General features: G+C 41.2%; 1 protein-coding gene across 2 annotated transcripts in view; it reads right to left on the minus strand.

Moving 5' to 3' along the window:
- The window catches only part of LOC132815066 (serine/threonine-protein kinase OSR1-like), a 186,076-nt gene that overhangs the window by 54,814 nt on the left and 111,446 nt on the right, over nt 1-19,816 (minus strand). For both annotated transcript variants that reach the window (XM_060823762.1, XM_060823763.1), the window contains exons 7-9: nt 16,562-16,663; nt 12,445-12,578; nt 2,360-2,408 (exon numbers count right to left, since the gene is read on the minus strand). In XM_060823762.1, the coding sequence (XP_060679745.1) occupies nt 2,360-2,408; nt 12,445-12,578; nt 16,562-16,663 (285 nt within the window). The remainder of the gene's footprint in view (nt 1-2,359; nt 2,409-12,444; nt 12,579-16,561; nt 16,664-19,816) is intronic.

Here is a 19,816-nt window from a genome sequence, read left to right on the forward strand (position 1 = left end):
CTTGCGACACAACATGCCACCAATAGTTCAGGTTAAATTCCTGCACTGGCTGAGGTTACCACAAAAGGATCTACCTTTCCAAATTCACCCGTTGGCCAGGGCATGGTGACCATGAATTAAATTAATCACAAATCATCATTCTCTAATTGGAGAGTAGCTCTTTGGGGCTATGACAAGTTCACCTACTTTTGACATCATAAGCATGTGCCTTCAACGTATTTTGCTTTTTCTACTGAAAAACAACATTCTTCTTTTTCCAATATAACAACATCCTGTTGTGGTTATGGGGATGTTCGCCAAGCTGGGAATTTGATTTGCAGACATTTCGGCCTCTGCCTAGGTGACATCTTCAGTACCTTGGAGCCTGCTGTGAAGCAATAATACACTGTCTTCTAGAATTTATTTGGTTCCGTTCTAGCTGCTTCCAGTTGCAGGTTCTGGTTGTTTGTTGTAGTGGCCGGTATATTGGACCTAGGTCAATGGAGTCCATGGCTGAATTCTCTGGTTGTTCTATGATCATCATGCGGTCCCAGGCAAATATGTGGTCCTTGTCATCTATGGATGCCTACAAGAGACAGCTGGTCATGGCTTTTATTGGCAGAAATGGAATCAAATAAATTCCAGAAGACAGTACAGTAGCGCTTCAAGGAGGCTCCAAAGCCCTGAAGAGGTCACCTTGACAGAGGACAAGACATCTGCAAATCAACTTCCCAGCTCGGCCAGCACAGCCACAACCACATCATCAGACAACCGAGCTACAAATCGAAACACAAACCTTGAATGATATCCTTTTCTATATAGGCACAGCTCAATTAAAAACTTATTAAATCACTGACTGAATCAGCCTATTAGCCTAAGAGTTTGCATCTCTTGCATGTTAGCCTCCAGCAACTTAATGACAAAGATACCTAGGACATTTTCTACCTTTTACATGTTAAGAAATACTTTGCACATTTGTTTCTCCTACCAAAGTCTCTTTCACATTATATTTCATCTGCCACACTCTTGGCCATTCACTAAGTCTACCCAAACCTTTCGGAAGCTGTTTTATATCTTCCCTCTCTTCTGCCTGTTGGTATTTTGTGTTTTTAACCTGTGAAGGAGGATAAAATTCTTGTTCAAAACCATTTGTTATTTTCTATTTTCCTATTATTTCTTCACTCTCAACCCTTGAAAGGATTATTTTAGCTACTCTTTCTTTTTACATACTTGTAGAGGCTGTTGCTCACATCACTTGCTGCGTTTTTCCCATACTCTAACTCAACAGACCTTTGCAAGTACACCTTCCAAATCAATGGCAGCAGCGCACAAGATAGTCATCGCAAGTTCTCCTCCAAGTCAGATAACATCTGGACTTGAGAACAATGTTTTTGCATCAAAACTTAAGATCTTTCTATCAGAACCATAAGAGTGAAACAAAGTGGCTGAAGACACTTTCTCAAAAGGCAATTAGCAATGGGTAATAAAAATTGATTTTACAGCAATGCCTTCTTCCAATTAATATATTTAGAAAAGTTGATACCATTTTTACTGTGATGTGGACTTATAAAATGTTACTACTGAGAAGTTTGGGCTCAAAAGTAGAAGTAAATATATTTTTGTTTAAGTCCTGTGGAGGTTATGGTGCCTTCTTAAAAAAAAGAGGTCCGAAACAATTTTTATTTAAAATTTGAATCAACAGCATTCCCCAAAAAAAATCATGTGACTTAAGCTAAATTACTTGACAAGTTACCTGATGAGATATTGACTGAAGTGTTCACTAAATTGAGTTTTCACGACCCAGAAAGAGGGGGCTAAATCCAAAAAAGAAATCTATATCAGACATGCTGCTTAACAGCCCAAAAACAGGCAAATTAACTGGAAAAAACCCAGGATGTTTCAAAAACCAAGTTCAGAGAGAAAATCCTTTGGCTGTGTAGCTTGGGGAGAGATGTAAAGAGGCATGAGAGAAAGTTGCTAATGGAAATGCTTATGACCTTAACGGTGACTAAGAAATTAAACAAAGAGGAGGAAGACTGATACTTGTATCAAGTAAAGTACGTTTACATTTAGATCTATTCAAATTATTATTGTTTTTCTCAACTTTTCTGAAATAAACTCATCTTCCTTTGTTAACATTACTCTGGAATCCTTATATGCAAATTTTCAGTGACTGACTACCATGCGAGCCAAACCGCAAAAATAAAATGTTTGGTCAAGTTTCACTCTGGGACTTGGTTTGTCCAGTGTTACCACCAACTTTGATGATAACATTACATTCATTCATTAAACTACAAGGAAAAAAATATCAAAGAATCACAATTGCCAGTCCAACTGCGATGTTTACCAAACAGATGTAACTACAGATTTTCTAGTTTACCTTCGCTTTTTGGAAAAACTTGTGCTTTAAAAATTCTGCTGCTGTAGGCCTGAAATTTAAAAAAAAAAATAATTAGGCGAGAAAAACAGTAAAATTAGTGTTCCTTGATTTGCTAAAACTGGTTGATTAGCAAAATACATGTCTCAAGCATGGTAAACCTTGAACACCTATGAATGTAGCAGATATTACAAAAGTAAGGATCGGTGATCTGCCATACAGTTGATCATTTATAGATATTTTCAAATTAACCTGTTCAGGGATGGTATTGTACCATGAAAGCAGGTGGTATTGAAACCTGGGGTTCTTGGCTCAAGAGGTAGGGACACTACCGCTGCATCCACCACAAGTGACCCCCAGGTGATCATTTATAAATGAAGTGGACATTTTGTCATATGAACTTTAACAAGCCATCAACCACACTGACAATTATTCTGTGAACACAGTCTTGATTTGCTCCTCTCTGGTTGACCTTTTCCTAGTTGGTAAGTCATTTCAAACTGAACTATCATTGGTGTGTCAGAATGGTGACAGCAACAGGTGGCCTTCAACACCTAGGTTCAAGATTTTAACCTTGAATCCTGTTTGCTAGTCTGAAAGATCTTACATAAGCATTAACTATTCATGTAGTCAAAGAGATCTTCAGCCACCTTATGAAGGTTAAGAGGTAGTTTGACTCTGAGGTTGCTCCTTATTTGAGGTGATATCTAGTCAATATTGTGACTGAGCACACCAATTTTTGACTGAAATCTTTGGCCAAATGTGGAAGATAGCTCAAATGCAGGACTAGCTTCTTTTTCTTGCTTTTCTTCTTTGTTCTGCCTCATCAATAAAGCTGGGACTCTAAAATGCATGTTAGGCAAACTATTGTTATTTCTTTAACCAATTAGTAGCAAGCTTCTCCCCATTAAGGTCAACACTGTCGCACTTTAAGCAGAGCTTCAGATGGCTTTCCAACCACAGCCTTTATCCTTTGCTTGATTGCTGTTCATTTGACAGTTCACAGAACTTCTGAAACCTCTAAATGACTAAGTTACTGGACATGACATCCTGTCCATAGTTCCAGGAGTTTTGTCTGTCACAGACTAGTTATAAGTAGGATACTGGTGCTTGTTTAATTGTCTATCCATTAAATCCAGAGGCTGTAACAAAACGCACTGCTGACAGAAGTGTTTTTGGCACGCTTACATATCACTGATACAAAGACAACTGAAATATAGGTGCATGATTACAGAACCTCTGCTGTACTCTCAGGTTTCCATTGAATTGCAGGGGTTTTGGTTGTCAGATGCTGCCATTATTTGCCGAAGGCAGAACTGACACAGCTGATCCAGTTTTGGATCTCAAAGATGGTGCGTTGAGAAGGGTGGCTGCCTAAATACAGGAAATAGAGTAATTGAGTCAGAGATGTACAGCATGGAAACAGACCCTTCAGTCCAACCCATCCATGCCAACCAGATATCCCAACCCAATCTAGTCCCACCTGCCAGCACCTGGCCCATATCCCTCCAAACCCTTCCTATTCATATACCCATCCAAATGCCTCAAATTATGCAATTGTACCAGCCTTCACCACTTCCTCTGACAGCTCATTCCATACACGTACCACCCTCTGCGTGAAAAAGTTGCCCCTTAGGTCTCTTTTATATCTTTCCCGCCTCACCCTAAACCTATGCCCTCTAGTTCTGGACTCCCCAACCTCAGGGAAAAGACTTTGTCTATTTACCCTAAAATGCCTCTCAATTTTGTAAAGCTCTATAAGGTTACCCTTCAGCCTCCGATGCTTCAGGGAAAACAGCCCCAGCCTGTTCAGCCTCTCCCTATAGCTCAAATCCTCCACCCCTGGCAACATCCTTGTAACTCTTTTCTGAACACTTGCAAAATTTCAAACATTTTTCCGATAAGAACGAGACCAGAATTGCACGCAATATTCCAATAGTGGCCTAACCAATGTCCTGGTAAAAACAATGACTGCAGATGCTGGAAACCAGATTCTGCATCAGTGGTGCCGGAAGAGCACAGCAGTTCAGGCAGCATTCAACGAGCAGCGAAATCGACGTTTCGGGCAAAAGCCCTTCATCACGAATAAAGGCAGAGAGACTGAAGCATGGAGAGATAAGCTAGAGGAAGGTGGGGGTGGGGAGAGAGTAGCTTAGAGTACAATGAGTGAGTGGGGGAGTAGATGAAGGTGATAGGTCAGGGTGGAGAGGGTGAAGTGGATAGGTGGAAAAGGAGCTAGGCAGGTTGGACAAGTCCGGACAAGTCATGGGGACAGTGCTGAGCTGGAAATTTGAAACTAGGATGAGGTGGGGGAAGGGGAAATGAAGCTGTTGAAGTCCACTTTGATGTCGTGGGATTGAAGTGTTCCGAGGCGGAAGATGAGGCGTTCTTCCTCCAGGTGTCTGGTGGTGTGGGAGCGGCGGTGAAGGAGGCCCAGGACCTCCATGTACTCGGCAGAGTGGGAGGGGGAGTTGAAATGTTGGGCCACGGGGTGGTGTGGTCGATTGGTAAGGGTGTCTCGGAGATGTTCCCTAAAGCGCTCTGCTAGGTGGTGTTCAGTCTCCCTCCCTTCCCTCCCCACCCCTTTCCGCCTTCCGCAAAGACCGTTCCCTCCATGACCACCTGGTCAGATCCACGCCCCCCTACGACCCACCCTCCCATCCTGGCACTTTCCCCTGCCACCACAGGAACTGTAAAACCTGTGCCCACACCACCTCCCTCACCTCTATCCAATGCCCTAAAGGAGCCTTCCACATCCATCAAAGTTTTACTTGCACATCCACTAATATCATTTATTTTATCCGTTGCTCCCGATGCGGTCTCCTCTACATTGGGGAGACTGGACGCCTCCTAGCAGAGCGCTTTAGGGAACATCTCCGAGACACCTACACCAAATCGACCACACCGCCCCGTGGCCCAACATTTCAACTCCCCCTCCCATTCTGCCGAGGACATGGAGGTCCTGGGCCTCCTTCACCGCCGCTCCCACACCACCAGACGCCTGGAGGAAGAACGCCTCATCTTCTGCCTCAGAACACTTCAATCCCACGGCATCAAAGTGGACTTCAACAGCTTCATTTCCCCTTCCCCCACCTCATCCTAGTTTCAGATTTCCAGCTCAGCACTCTCCCCATGACTTGTCCAACCTGCCTATCTTCTTTTCCACCTATCCACTCCACCCTCTCCTCCCTGACCTATCACCTTCATCTCCTCCCCCACTCACCCATTGTACTCTATGCTACTCTCTCCCCATCCCCACCCCCACCCTCCCCAAGCTTATCTCTCCACGCTTCAGTCTCTCTGCCTTTATTCCTGAAGGGCTTTTGCCCGAAACGTTGATTTCGCTGCTCGTTGGATGCTGCCTGAACTGCTGTGCTCTTCCGGCATCACTGATCCAGTAACCAATGTCCTGTACAGCCGTAACATGACCTCCCAACTCCTGTACTCAATACTCTGACGCAAGGAAAGCATACCAAACACCTCCTTCACTATCATATCTACCTGCGACTCCACTTTCAAGAAGCTATGAACCTGCACTCCAAGGTCTCTGTTCAGCAACACTCCCTAGGACCTTACCATAAAGCGTATAAGTCCTGCTAAGATTTGCTTTCAAAAAATGCAGCACCTCACATTTATCTGAATTAAACTCCATCTGCCAATTCTCAGCCCATTGGCCCATCTGGTCCAGATCCTGTTGTAATCTGAGGTAACCCTCTTCGCTGTCCACTACACCTCCAATTTTGGTGTCATCTGCAAACTTACTAACTGTACCTCTTATGCTCGCTTCCAAATCATTTATGTAAATGACAAAAAGTAGAGGGCCCAGCACCGATCCTTGTGGCACTCCACTGGTCACAGGCCTCCAGTCTGAAAACAACCCTTTACCACCACCCTCTGTCTTCTACCTTTGCGCCAGTTCTGTATCCACATGCCTAGTTCTCCCTTTATTCCATGAGCTCTAACCTTACTAATCAGTCTCCCATGGGGAACCTTGTCGAACGCCTTACTGAGTTCATATAGTTCACATCTACTGCTCTGCCCTCATCAATCTTCTTTGTTACTTCATCAAAAAACTTAACCAAGTTTGTGAGACATAATTTCCCACGCTCAAAGCCATGTTGACTATCTCTAATCAGTCCTTGCTTTTCCAAATACATCCTGTTTCTCAGGATTCCCTCCAACAACTTGCCCCACCAGAGGTCAAGCTCAGCGGTCTATAGTTCCCTGGCTTGTCTTTACCGCCCTTCTTAAACAGTGGCACCACGTTTGCCAACCTCCAGTCTTCCGGTACCTCACTTGTGACTTTCAATGAAACAAATATCTCAGCAAGAGGTCCAGTAATCACTTCTCTAGCTTCCCAGAGTTCTCAGGTACACCTGATCAGGTCCTGGGGATTTATCCACCATTACCCTTTTCAAGACATCCAGCACTTCCTCCTCTGTAATCTGGACATTTTGCAAGATGTCACCATCTATTTCTCTACAGAATATATCTTCCATATCCTTTTCCACAGTAAATACTGATGCAAAATATTCATTTAGTATCTCCCCCATTTTCTGTGGCTCCATACAAAGGCCGCCTTGCTGATTTTTGAGGGACCCTATTCTCTCCCTAGTTGCCCTTTTGTCTTGAATAGATTTGTAAAAACCCTTTGGATTCTCCTTATTTCTATTTGCCAAAGCTATCTCGTGTTCCCTTTTTTCCCTCCTGATTTCCCTCTTAAGTATACTCCAACTGCCTTTATACTCGAAGGATTCACTCGATCTATCCTGTCTATACCTGATATGCTTCCTTCTTTTTCTTAACCAAACCCTCAATTTCTTTCGTCATCCAGCATTCCCTATACCTACCAACTTTCCCTTTCACCCTGACTGGAATATACTTTCTCTGGATTCTTGTTATCTCATTTCTGAAGGCTCCCCATTTTCCAGCCGTCTGGTTTACCTGTGAACATCTGTCTCCAATCAGTCTTCAAAAGTTCTTGCCTAATATCGTCAAAATTGGCCTTTCTCCAATTTAGAACTTCTTACTTTTAGATCTGGTTTATCCTTTTCCATCACTATTTTAAAACTAATAGAATTATGGTTGTTGGCCCCAAAGTGCTCCCCCACTGACACCTCAGTCACCTGCCCTGCCTTATTTCCCAAGAGTAGGTCAAGTTTTGCACCTTCTCTAGTGGGTGCATCCACATACTGAATCAGAAAATTCTCTTGTACACACTTAAGAAATCCATCTCCATCTAAACCTTTAACACTATGGCTGTCCCAGTCTAGGTTTGGAAAGTTAAAATCCCCGAACGTAACTACCCTATTATTCTTACAGATAGCGGAGATCTCCTTACAAGTTTGTTTCTCAATTTCCCTCTGACTATTGGGAGGTCTATAATACAACCCCAATAAGGTTATCATCCCTTTCTTATTTCTCAGTTCCATCCAAATAACTTACCTAAACATTCAACATATTCCACAGTCTATCCTTCAATATATATGGATGATAGAATATTTAGCTGACTAGATAGTGTTTGATAAGCTTTGCTTCAGCAACATTCGAGGACAGGGCAATTACCTTCGATACAAAATTTAAAACTAATAAGAATGGTTGGCAAATTGGATGCAAAGCAGACAATAATATTGCATTTATCCACAAACTGTAAATCATGTATATTTATGAAGGTCAGATAAGTCAACTGACCTGAAACATCAAACTTCTCTCCTCAGTGGCAGCTTTGTTTTTTCAGCATTTTCTGTTTACATTATCTTTGGAGGTCAGTTAGGTTCAGGCACAGAAGAGCACAGCAGATCAGGCAGCAACCGAGGAACAGGAGAATCAACAATTCCTAATGAATGGCTTATGCCCAAAACGACGATTCTTTCTCCTCAGATGCTGCCTGACCTGCTGGAACTTTTCCAGCACCACACACTCAACCCAAATATGGGGAATATAATGAAAAGAACTATATGAGATTAACAATCTTAGTCCAAATGAAAATCTTGTCAGCTTTCAAAATTTGACAAGGTCTTCGTTATCAGCTTTGGAAACCATCTGTGTGCAACTCCAGAGGGAATTTTAACATGTGGGCTTTTTGTATAGTCATGAAAGTCAATTGGAGGGTGCAGTAATCAGCAAAATGCACGTCTGGCTAAATAAACAGCTTATGTCAGCAGAAGACCTCTGCAATAGAGGACTGCAGATGTCCACACATTAAATAAGTCTACAAAAACTAATATCACCCGGCACAAGGGACATTCTCATTTTGGCAAAAGCAGTGGAAACACCTCATCTTCAAAATGCTTTAAATATATTTTCTTCTTAGATACAGTGAAGATTCAGTTCAGATGCTTGCGACTTCAAAGAAAGCAAGATGGTTTAATGCAAACATGCATCAGGTTAATATTCTGGAGACAAGGAGAAATATTACAACTTTGGAGGTGGTCCTGACGCTTGCTGATGACAACTGCATAGTTTACATTCTTTTTGCTGAATGCAGTAACCCGTGCCTTCATTCTCAAAACATATGCTCAGGAATGCTTCAAAACAAAATTTATAAAGTTGATCCAGGCAAATTGGTTAAACAGACATGTAACGGCCCTACCTCTCTGAGCAAAGGGGACGGATTCAAGTTCCATCTGCTCTGCAGATGTGAAAAATCAATTCACTGGAATTCATTTACTATAAAATGGTCTTGTGATAGTGGTGTGTCCCTGCCTTTCAAGTAGGAGGCACAGTTCAGGTCCCAGCTACTCGAGAGGTGTGACGTAAGACTTCTGACAGGATGATCAAAAAACATTTTTTTGGCCTTTTGAGGTGTGCAGTGGCTCTCTTTGGAACAGGAGACCAGGATTTAAGTCCCAACTGCTCTGGGGGGGGGGGGGGGTCATAAAATCTGGAAAAATTGATTAGAAAATAACTACGATGCGGTTGACAACTGTACACTCTTTCATCCACACAATAAAGTGATTGAAACATATGGAAAAGACAGGAAAGTGGGACTGGAGGTAGAGAAGCAGTAAAACTGCCAAAGCTAAATAGAATATACTGTAAAAACTCAGGAAGCCTAGCAACGTATGTGGAAAGAGAAACAGTTAACTGTTCAGAGCAACAACCTTTGAGATGCTTACTGATATACTCAGTATTTCATTTGTTTCAGATCTCTGGCAAACAAAATATTTCATTTTCATAAACTATTTATAGGGCTTAATGCTTTTTCCCTACTCTTAAGATTGTATTTGTACTCAGTTTTTCTATAACTTTCAACTTACTGAGCAGTACTTCATATTAATACAGAGCTACTGATTACACCAGACGTTGGTTTACAAGAGTTTAAAACATCACAAATAAATGAACACACACACACACACACACACACGTGGAATCTCTGCGTGAATCTACTGTGTCAGGTTCATAATTACACTGTATTCAGTAAGGTCACCTTTGACAAAGGTAGGATGCTGCGTGAGCTTTAAGGCATTGTTCTAGAATTTTCAACAATACAAATCTATACAAAGACAACTTTATTTCTAACCATGAATTATTGTTTATAGTTCAATCCATTAAAAAAAAAGCTTTTAAACTTCTGTAAAAGCAGCACAAATGTCTTTATGGTTTCACGAGAAATGCAATGCGACAATATGATGCATTATAATTATTTACTATCTTTTCTGCAGCTGTCAAAGCACAACAAAAGCCAGGAACATCGTAAGCTTTATGGAATCTCACTGCATAGAAAGCTGTTCTCTTCATTGTACCTAGCTAGGAATCTGAAGGGCGAACGAATTAGTCTCACAATCATACTGTTTCCTTACAGCGATAAAGTTAAAAATCACATAACACCAAGTTATAGTCAAACTTTTATTTCGAAATACTAGCAATTGGAGCGCTGCTCCTTCATCAGGCAGCTGTGAAGCAGAATCACAAGACAAAGAATTTATAGCAAAAAAATCAGCGTCATACAATTGAAATGGTGTGCACGTTAGGTGAATTGAGTCAGGAATGTAGTGCTGGAAAAGCACAGGTCAGGCAGCATCTGAAGAGCAGTGCAGTCAACGTTTTGGGTAAATGCCCTTCATCAGGATCCTGATGAAGGACATTTGCTCGAAACATCAACTGCCCTGCTCCTCCGATGGTGCCTGACCTGCTGTGCTTTTCCAGCACCACACTCTTGACTCTGATCTCCAGTGTCTTCACTTTTGCCTAGATCAGGTGAATTGGCCATGCTAAATTGCCCATGGAGTTCACGGATGAGTAGGTCAGGTGCACTAGTCAGGGGTAAATATAGGGTAGGGGAATGGGTCTGGGTGGTTTACTCTTTGGAGGGTTGGTGTGGACTTGTTGGGCCGAAGGGTCTGTTTCCACACTGTAGGGATTCTATGATGATACACTCACGCCGATCCTCTCTCAGACAAGCAGACACACCCTCTCAGTGGCTTACACTCCATCACACTCGTGCACACTCTTCCAAGCACACACGCACACTCAAATCTATGCGGTGAATTTGCATTTGTAGAATTGTATTTGCAGATACATTCTATTTTGCTCAAAAAGCACACAATCTGCAAGCAGTCAATCCATGCAACATTTTATAAATGCTTACTTTGGAAATAGAACTAGTCATGACTCAAGATTGGGATATAGACAGACAGACTCTAACCTCACGCCTTTAATACATTATCTGAGCTGAGGTGTCAGTTTTTTTAAAAACAAAACCTTAAATTATCTCAAGAATGTGACTTGAAGGAAGTTCTGGGATTTGCATATTAATGAACCTACAACCCATTCTAAAAGATGAAAGACTAAACCGCAATCTAGGTTCGCTGAATATATCATTTCAGTTGCACGAGACCGTGATCTTTTGCTCTAAATTGTGTCTTATGACCCTTCTCTACAGCTACCTGATGAAGGGGCAGCACTCCGAATGCTAGTACTTCCAAATAAACCTGTTGGACTTTCAGATGGTATTGTGTGATTTTTAACTTTATGAGTGGGTGTTTGGGAGGTGGGGCAAGAAGAGGAGGGAAGACAGACACAGAGAGAGGGCAAAGGGGGAGAGAAGGCAACTAGACCCCTGCGAACAAAATGAGGAATTTCCATTTCTTTAAAAGATTTTAGTTTGAAATCATTCCCAAATCTGAAATGATCGTAACTCTCATTTGTTTGACCTGATTCTTTTTATTCAGTCTAGGTAGTATTTCACCAGTCTGGTCCACACAATAGATTCAAATTTTTCTTTTGGTTTGATTTATTATTGTCACATGTACTGAGATGCAGTGAAAAGAACTACTGTGTGTTTGACATAGTTTATTGCCTAATGCCACCTCTGAACTGACTATTGGGATATATCTGCTTATTTTAAATCCCAAATTCTCTTACTTTCTCAAAACAAACAATAGCATTTCTGTTCACATTTCCGTCAGTTTCAGATCTCCTTTCTCGATGTTGTCGGTGAGTTGTGCCTAGACTGTCTTGCCAAGTTCTTAACGTAGTGTCCTCTATTTTTTGCTATATTGCTGATTGCCTCCTTGTGCTATGATTACACTATATCAGATTGGGGACACAATGTACATCATGTGAACACTTTGGTAAGAAAACTTTACAAAAGATACTGGATTGCATTATTGCATCGGATTTCAGTGATTCAGTTTGTAGGTGTAAAAAGGTATGGATGTGAATAGGAGTAATAGCAATTGCTCGCTCTCTCTCGTCTTTGCTCGAGTAGGTTTGGCTTGCAATTGTCTTCATTTGTTACTTATGGAATTTGGTTGGCATGTTTCTGATCCGATCTACATGCAGTCTAATTTGTAACATTACTTCCGCTTTTTCATTTAAACTTTGTAACTAGTAGAGGCGTGGAACAAGGAACGGAATAATTCACTCCTCCAAAGGATCAGAGAAAGGTACAAATTTTTTTTTACTGTCCACAACTGTTTTAAAGCAGAATGCTTACATTGATTATAAAACAAACCATTGAAAGCAAACCATGTTGTTCAAACATTCTGAATAATCACGCTGCTATAATTCATAGATCCGATTTCCAGATTGCTGACCTTTAAAACTATGTAAAGAGCAAGCATAGAGCCATTCTGATCTTTTACCTTTTCTCTGGATCTTTCTGCAGACATTGTGCAATCATCTTCCTAAAGGACTTGCCATACTTTTTGACCATTTCCTTATCCTGTACACCTGTTTCCAATGAGGGAGGATCATTCTGAAGAGTCAACATTAAGACCTAAAGAAGGAAAGAATGTTAAAAATGGTTGAGAGAGAATATTTAATCATTTTTGTAGAAGTAATGTAATCTTGGAGCCACAGAATCAAAAGAGTTTTAAAAAAATATTTTTACTACCAAAGATATTCACTCATATGGGTTCTATGCTTCCATCAAGATGCAATGAGCCAACAAATTTATCTTTCTCTTTAATTCATGGAATTTGAACTTTACTAGTGAGGACAGCATCCATTGATCATCCTTCTTGTCCTTTTGGTGGTGGTGGTGGGGTCTTCTTGAATTACTACAACCTGTGGAAATACACGGGGCCAGTAGACAGGGATTTCCAAAGTTCAGAAGCAGTGACAGCTGCAATGCATTTCAGCATCAAGTAGTAGGAGACGAAACCTGGAGGAGACCTTGCAAGTGAAGAGCAGTAAAGTAGATGGAGAGTACATAGGTTTGGAAGGCACTCAATGTAGCAGCTGAGGCAAATTGCCAGATTGTACAAAAAATGGTATACATCATATACAGTTGCCATGGTGTACTTCTGGGGGTGCATGTGAATGGTATGCTAACAATTTGCTGCTTTATCCTGGGTGGAGTTCCTCAGATTTTTGAACCACTAAGTTCATTTTGATGGGTGGAGTGGGTCGTGGAAAAAGTAGTAATCGGTCTCCACCTAACTGGTGGCTATAAGAACTTCAGATACCGGTGATCTGAAATAAAAATACAGTGCCAAAGAATCTCAGCAGGTTAGTCAGCATCTGTGAAAAGAGATAATTAACCTATCTAGTCCAATGATTCATCTTCAGAGCTGGAAGTGTGTGGAAATATAATTGGTTTTACGCTGTCAATGAAAGAGGAAACAGTGGCAAGCAGAAGAAGGTAAATACTAGCCTCGTCAGCAATGCCACACGCTTTGACTAAATACTCAGGGGAGGCAATGGCCTAGTGGCATAATCACTGGACTATTAACCCAAAGACCGAGGTACTGTTCTGGGCATGTTGGTCTGAATCCCACCATACAGATGGTGGAAACTAAATCCAATAAAAGTCTGGAATTAAGAATCTAATGATGGCCATGAAACCATTAGTTGTTGTTTAGGGAAAGAAATCTGCTATCCTTACCTGGTCTGGCCAACATGCGACTCCAGACCCACAGCAATGTGTTTGATACTTAACTGCCCCCTGAGCAATTAGGGATGGGCAATAAATGGCTAGTGATTGTTTTTGGTTTATAACCTAGCACAAAGTAGTTGTTTCGTTGTTATAAGTGAGCAATTTAGTTCCAGATTTATTAATTCCTTGACTTGAAACTTCCCCATCTGTCATGGTATATCTGATCTGTCTTAAAGAATTGTTCTGGATCTTTCATTATTAGTTCAGTAAAGTTACCACTTTGCTACTGTTCACCAACTCATTTTTATCCTTCTGTTACAGTTAACAAGCTGAAACTCCAAAGTACTCACATACTACATCCAAAAATTACATTTTCTGGATAATATTTAATTTGTATTTGGACTAGTCAGAGAATTGTTGCCAATGTCTTGAGTGAAATGCTGCTGAAATCAAAAAGAAAATGACAAATGCTGGACACAAAAATTTTTAATGTCCCTATGGCTCAATGGCAGCACTTCAAACTGAAGTGGAGAGTTCAAGACTCATATCAGAGATTTGAGCATGAACCTGTGGTAACAGTAGCACAATCAGAAATGTCTTCTTTTGGATGGGACCTGAAACAAGGTCTGATGGGCATAAAAGATTCTATGGCACTACTTCAAAGAGCAGAGTGTTGGTCAATATTTGCTCGTTAGCAAACATTAGAAATAAATGAAGACCACCTGGCAATTATCTCAATTCTATTTTGTCATACCCTGCCATCTGCAAATCAGCCACCGTGTTCCCAACTGATAATAGACCGTTCCAAAATTATTTAATTAGGTTCGGGACATCCTGAGATCACGACGAAAGTTGCATTTTTGCGAAAGTAGTAAATAACAGGAAGTGAAAGTAAAAACATTCTTAATTCGAAACTAAAAGAATAAATAGAACAACATCATTTAAAGATGATAAAGGATCTCCAACATACTTTCCAATAGTGTGTGCAGGTGTGCAAGACATTAAAAAGGCCAGGGATGGGTAACAATAGTTAGAAGATACCTAGGGATATTTTCATTGTAAAAGAAAAGATTTCATGAAAGTTTTTGAAGTTAAGAATTTTAACAAGTAAATTCTAATCTTTCTGGTAGGGGAAGTAGGAAACCAGGACTGTCATGTTAGTAATTACTTTAAATAGTCATTGAAAAAGAGAGTGTGGAGGGGTTAGGAGAAATGCAAGCTTATTCCTTACATTACAATACACTTTCAAAAGTAGTTTAATGACTGTGAAACACATTTGGATGACATAAAAGTTGCATTTCCATAGACAGCTGGTGAAGCAGGGACCATTGCGATTTTTAAGTGCAAAGTAAATGAACATGGCTTGAAGGTGGATAAATCACCTGGACTTCACTCCAGAGTTCTGAGAGAGATAGCTGAAAAGATAGTGGAGGTGTTCGTGATCTTTTAGGAAATCAACAGAATCAGGAAGGGTCCCACAGGACTGGAAAATCACTATTGTCACACCTGTTTAAAAAGTGAGCAAGGCAAAAGATGGAAAATTACATACTAATTAGCCTAACCTTGGTTGTGAGCAAGATCCTGGAGTCCATTGTGAAGGATGAAATTTCTGAATACTTGGAAGTGTATGGTAAAATAGGGCAAAGTCAGCATGTTTTCATTAAGGAGAAGTCATGTCTAACAAATCTTCTAGAGAAGGTTAGACCAAAGAGAGCCAATGGATGTTAGCTCACTGGACTTCAAGAAGGTCTTTAACAAGGTGCCACAGAGGAGGCTGAGTGGAAAAAAAAAGGACCTATGGTGTTAGAGGCAAGGTGCTAGCATGGATAGAAGCTTGGCTGTCTAGCAGACAAAAGTCCTTCTCAGGATGGCAGCTGGTGACAAGTGGTGTTCTGCAAGGCTCAGTTTTGGGACCACAACTTTTCACATTAACGATCTAAAAGGAACGGAGGGCATTCTGGCCAAATTTGCAGACAATACAAAAGATAGGTAGAGATACAGGTAGCATTGAGGAGGCAGGGAGACTGCAGAAGGATTTGGACAGATTAGGAGAATGGGCAAAGAAGTGGCAGATGAAGTACATTAATGATCTAAAAGGAAGAAATGAGGCATAGATTATTTTCTGAATGGGGAGAAAATTCAGAAGTCTGAAGTACAAAGAGACTTGGGAGTTCAAGTCCAGGATTGTCTCCAGGTGAACTTTCAGGTTGAGTCAACATTTAGGAAGGTAAATGCAATGATGGCATTTATTTTGAGTAGACCTGAATATAAAAGCAGGCATGTACCTCTGAGGCTCTAGAAGGCTCAGGTCAGACCACATTGGGAGTATTGTGTGCAGTTTTGGGCCCCAGGAATGAAAAGCTTAAAAACGAGGAATGTTTGAGGACTCTGGCAAATACGCGATAGAAGAATTAAGGGGTGGGGGGGGGGGATCTAATTGAAACACACAGAATACTGAGTGGCCTGGAAACGGTGATTGTTGGGAAGATTGATAGGGGAGACTAGGACACAACTGCACAGCCTTAAGAGTAAGGGAAGACCTTTTAGAATTGTGGTAAGGAGAAACTTCTTCAGCCAGATTCGTGAATCTATGGAATTTATTGACACAGAAGAATGTGGAGACGGAGATAGCTAGGTTCTTGACTATCAAGGGGATCAAGCATTATGGAAAGAATGGGGTTGAGAAACTTATCAGCCACGATTGAATGGCAGAGTAGACTTGATGGGCTAAATGGTTTAATTTCTGCTCCAATGGTCTTACGGTCTTATTTAAAGCAGATTACAATCCAATTCAATGGAGAGATCAGGAGTAACTTGTAGTGGGGTAAGGAAATACAAAATAAAACTTACGTTCACCTGTTGGACTTGACACTGATGCTTACCTTCATTGGTGGGTATTTATGATAAGGAGCTGCTCCAGTAGCCAATTCAATGGCTGTAATTCCAAAACTCCAAATGTCTGCTTTGAAGTCATAGCCTCTAACCTGTTGAGGCAAAACAATGATAGAATTATCATGAAGTTTCAAACACATATCTTATGAGCTGAGAACAGAATTGGATCATGCATTGCTTAATCATTTTCCTTTTAAACTCAAAGTAATTTTAAATGAAGAAATTAAAGTGAGGACCAAAGTACAATATATATGACATCAGCAAGAGATGACAAATTATAAATCAGTAGGCAGTGAATAAGCAATTTCAAGAGTGGGTCATGGTACTATGGTACATAAAAGGAAAAACAAACAGCTGAGTCATTCCACAGTTCTGAGGTTCTGTGAAGAGCAGTGAAAAGGTCATCAGGAGGAGAGACTGGAAAAAGTAATAATAGCTGAAAATAAAGACCCTTACGTGTTGCAACACAGGGACAATGGAGAACTTTAAAGTTCACAGACAAGTTGGTGAAGTGGAGAGATAAGGTTCAAGCCAGAAAAGAGATATTTTAGTTGAAAGAAATAAAAGTAAAAGTCACATTGCAAAGGGGAGCATGTGAACATCTAGAATTCATTAAAAGGTGGTTGGCAGGTGAAGAGGACAGTTAAAATCAGGTATCCTGTAAATAAAGCCTACAGAATAGGAGGAGGAGGAAATAATGTTGAACTTAGTGAAGGTTCTTAGTTGGTGTATTGCATCCAGTTTTGGGCATTGTACTTTAGGATGTGGAGATTTTGGAAACAGTACAGAAGTAGTTTAGGAGAATGGTTCTGGGGATGAGGAACTCGAAATATGGAGAGAGTTTGGAGAAGCTGAGGTTCTTCCATAGCGTCAGGGTCATTGAGCAGAGAAACAGGCTCTTCGGCCCACCACATACCAAACCAAACTAATTCCACTTATCTGCACTTGATCCATAGCCTATTATGTCCTGGCATTTTAAGTACTCAAAGATGCTTCTTAAATGTTGCAAAAGTACCTGCCTCCACCACAGCCTCAGGCAGCATGCTCCATACATCTCTTTGGAGAAGGGAAGGCTGTGAAGTTATGCAATTCAAGTATTCAAACCATGAGCAGACTGGACAGAGTGAACAGCAAGAGAATATTTCCATGAGTTGCTTGAGAACAAGAGGGCACAGGTGTAAAATAATTAGTAAAATAAAAAATGGTGAGGTAAAACCTTTTCATGCAACGAGCAGTTCATGTCTGGAATGAACTGTCCATAGTTTAGTATAGTCAGGCTCAACTGAGATATTTGGGGCAAAAATATATATTGTTTCAAATGAATGTAGGATTACAGGGAGCAGGCCGGAAGTAGCGCTAGGCAAGTTCTTATTTAGACAGCTGCCACAGAAAATTAGCTAAATGGCCTCCTCCTGTGTAACAATTTTGGGATTTGTTTAATGGCTGCAATTATTTTAGGGCAGAAAGAATATTTTTTAAAAATCAGAGCTGACAGAACAACTTTGCTGAGATAAAAATGAGTTGAGTAAAACTGCTGCACAATTTTTAATAATTAAGTCACAGCCGGAGTACTGTGTGCAGTCTGGTTGCCATACTACAGGAAGGATGTCTTGCAGAGGAGTTTCACCAGGACGGTGTCTCGAGTTGGAACGGTTTAGCTGTGAAGACAGGCTAGATAATCTCTGGTTGTTTTCTTTAGAGCATAGAAGGCTGAGGTGGCACCTGATTGAGATGTATTAGACTGAGGGCATAGATAGGGTAGATAAGCAGCAGCTCTTCTGCTTAGTTGAAGGATCAATACTGAAGGGACATAATTTTAAAGATAAAAGGACAGGAGGTGGAGGGAAAAACAAAAAAGGATGGTGGAATCTGGGAAGGCGGTACAGGCTGGGAACCTTAATCGTTATAATATTTCAAGTGTTCATACATATACTTGCTAATGTCCAAAGCTATGGGCCAATTGCTAGAAAGTGGGATTAGAGGGGGTCCTTAAGTTATAAAACATCCAATTGATAAATACTTGCACTTACGAATGTCATCCCAAACAATCGTGCAGTTTTAAAGATCCAATATGTGAGCACTATTTTATATTGTCCCACATTGCACTTTGACTGGTGTACAAATTGACTTGCGAATGAACTCAAGGATGGAAGCCATTCACAGCCTGGGGACTGCCTATAGAGTTAAACAGGTGATGGTTTGTCTCATTGGCGCAGACTCGATGGGCTGAATGGTCTCTTATATCGAATGGCTGGCTCAAAGGTAGAAATCAGAGGGTGGAGGTAGAGGGCTGTTTTTCAGACTGGAGGACCTGTGACCAGTGGAGTGCCACAAGGATCAATGCTGGGTCCTCTACTTATTGTCATTTACATAAATGATTTGGATGCAAGCATAAGAGGTAGAGTTAGTAAGTTTGCAGATGACACCAAAATTGGAGGTGCAGTGGAGAGCGAAGATGGTTACCTCAGATTACGACAGGATCTTTACCAAATGGGCGAATGGGCTGAGAAGTGGCAGATGGAGTTTAATTCAGATAAATGAGAGGTGCTGCATTTTGGGAAAGCAAATCTTAGCAGGACTTATTCACTTAATGGCAAGGTCCTAGGGAGCGTTGCTGAACAAAGAGACCTTGGAGTGCAGGTTCATAGCTCCTTGCAAGTGGAATCGCAGGTAGATAGGATACTGAAGGCGGCGTTTGGAATGCTTTCCTTTATCAGTCAGAGTATTGATACAGGAGTTGGGAGGTCATGTTGCAGCTGTACAGGACATTGGTTAGGCCACTGTTGGAATATTGCATGCAATTCTGGTCCTGTCGGAAAGATATTGTGAAACTTGAAAGGGTTCAGAAAAGATTTACAAGAATGTTGCCAGGGTTGGAGGATTTGAGCTATAAGGAGAGGCTGAACAGTCCGTTTTCCCTGGAGCGTCAGAGGCTGAGGGGTGGCCTTAGAGGTTTACAAAATTATGAGGGGCATGGATAGGATAAATAGACAAAGTCTTTTCCCTGGGGTGGGGAGTCCAGAACTAGAGGGCATGGGTTTAAGGGTGAGACGGGAAAGATGTAAAAGAGACCTACGGGGCAACTTTTTCACACAGAGGGTGGTATGTATATGGAATGAGCTGCCAAAGGAAGTGGTGGAGGCTGGTACAATTGCAACATTTAATAGGCATTTGGATGGGTATATGAATAGAAAGGGTTTGGAGGGATATGGGACAGGTGCTGGCAGGTGGGACTAGATCGGGTT

This window comes from Hemiscyllium ocellatum, chromosome 4 (assembly GCF_020745735.1).
Source record: "Hemiscyllium ocellatum isolate sHemOce1 chromosome 4, sHemOce1.pat.X.cur, whole genome shotgun sequence".
In the NCBI taxonomy this organism is placed as follows: domain Eukaryota; kingdom Metazoa; phylum Chordata; class Chondrichthyes; order Orectolobiformes; family Hemiscylliidae; genus Hemiscyllium; species Hemiscyllium ocellatum.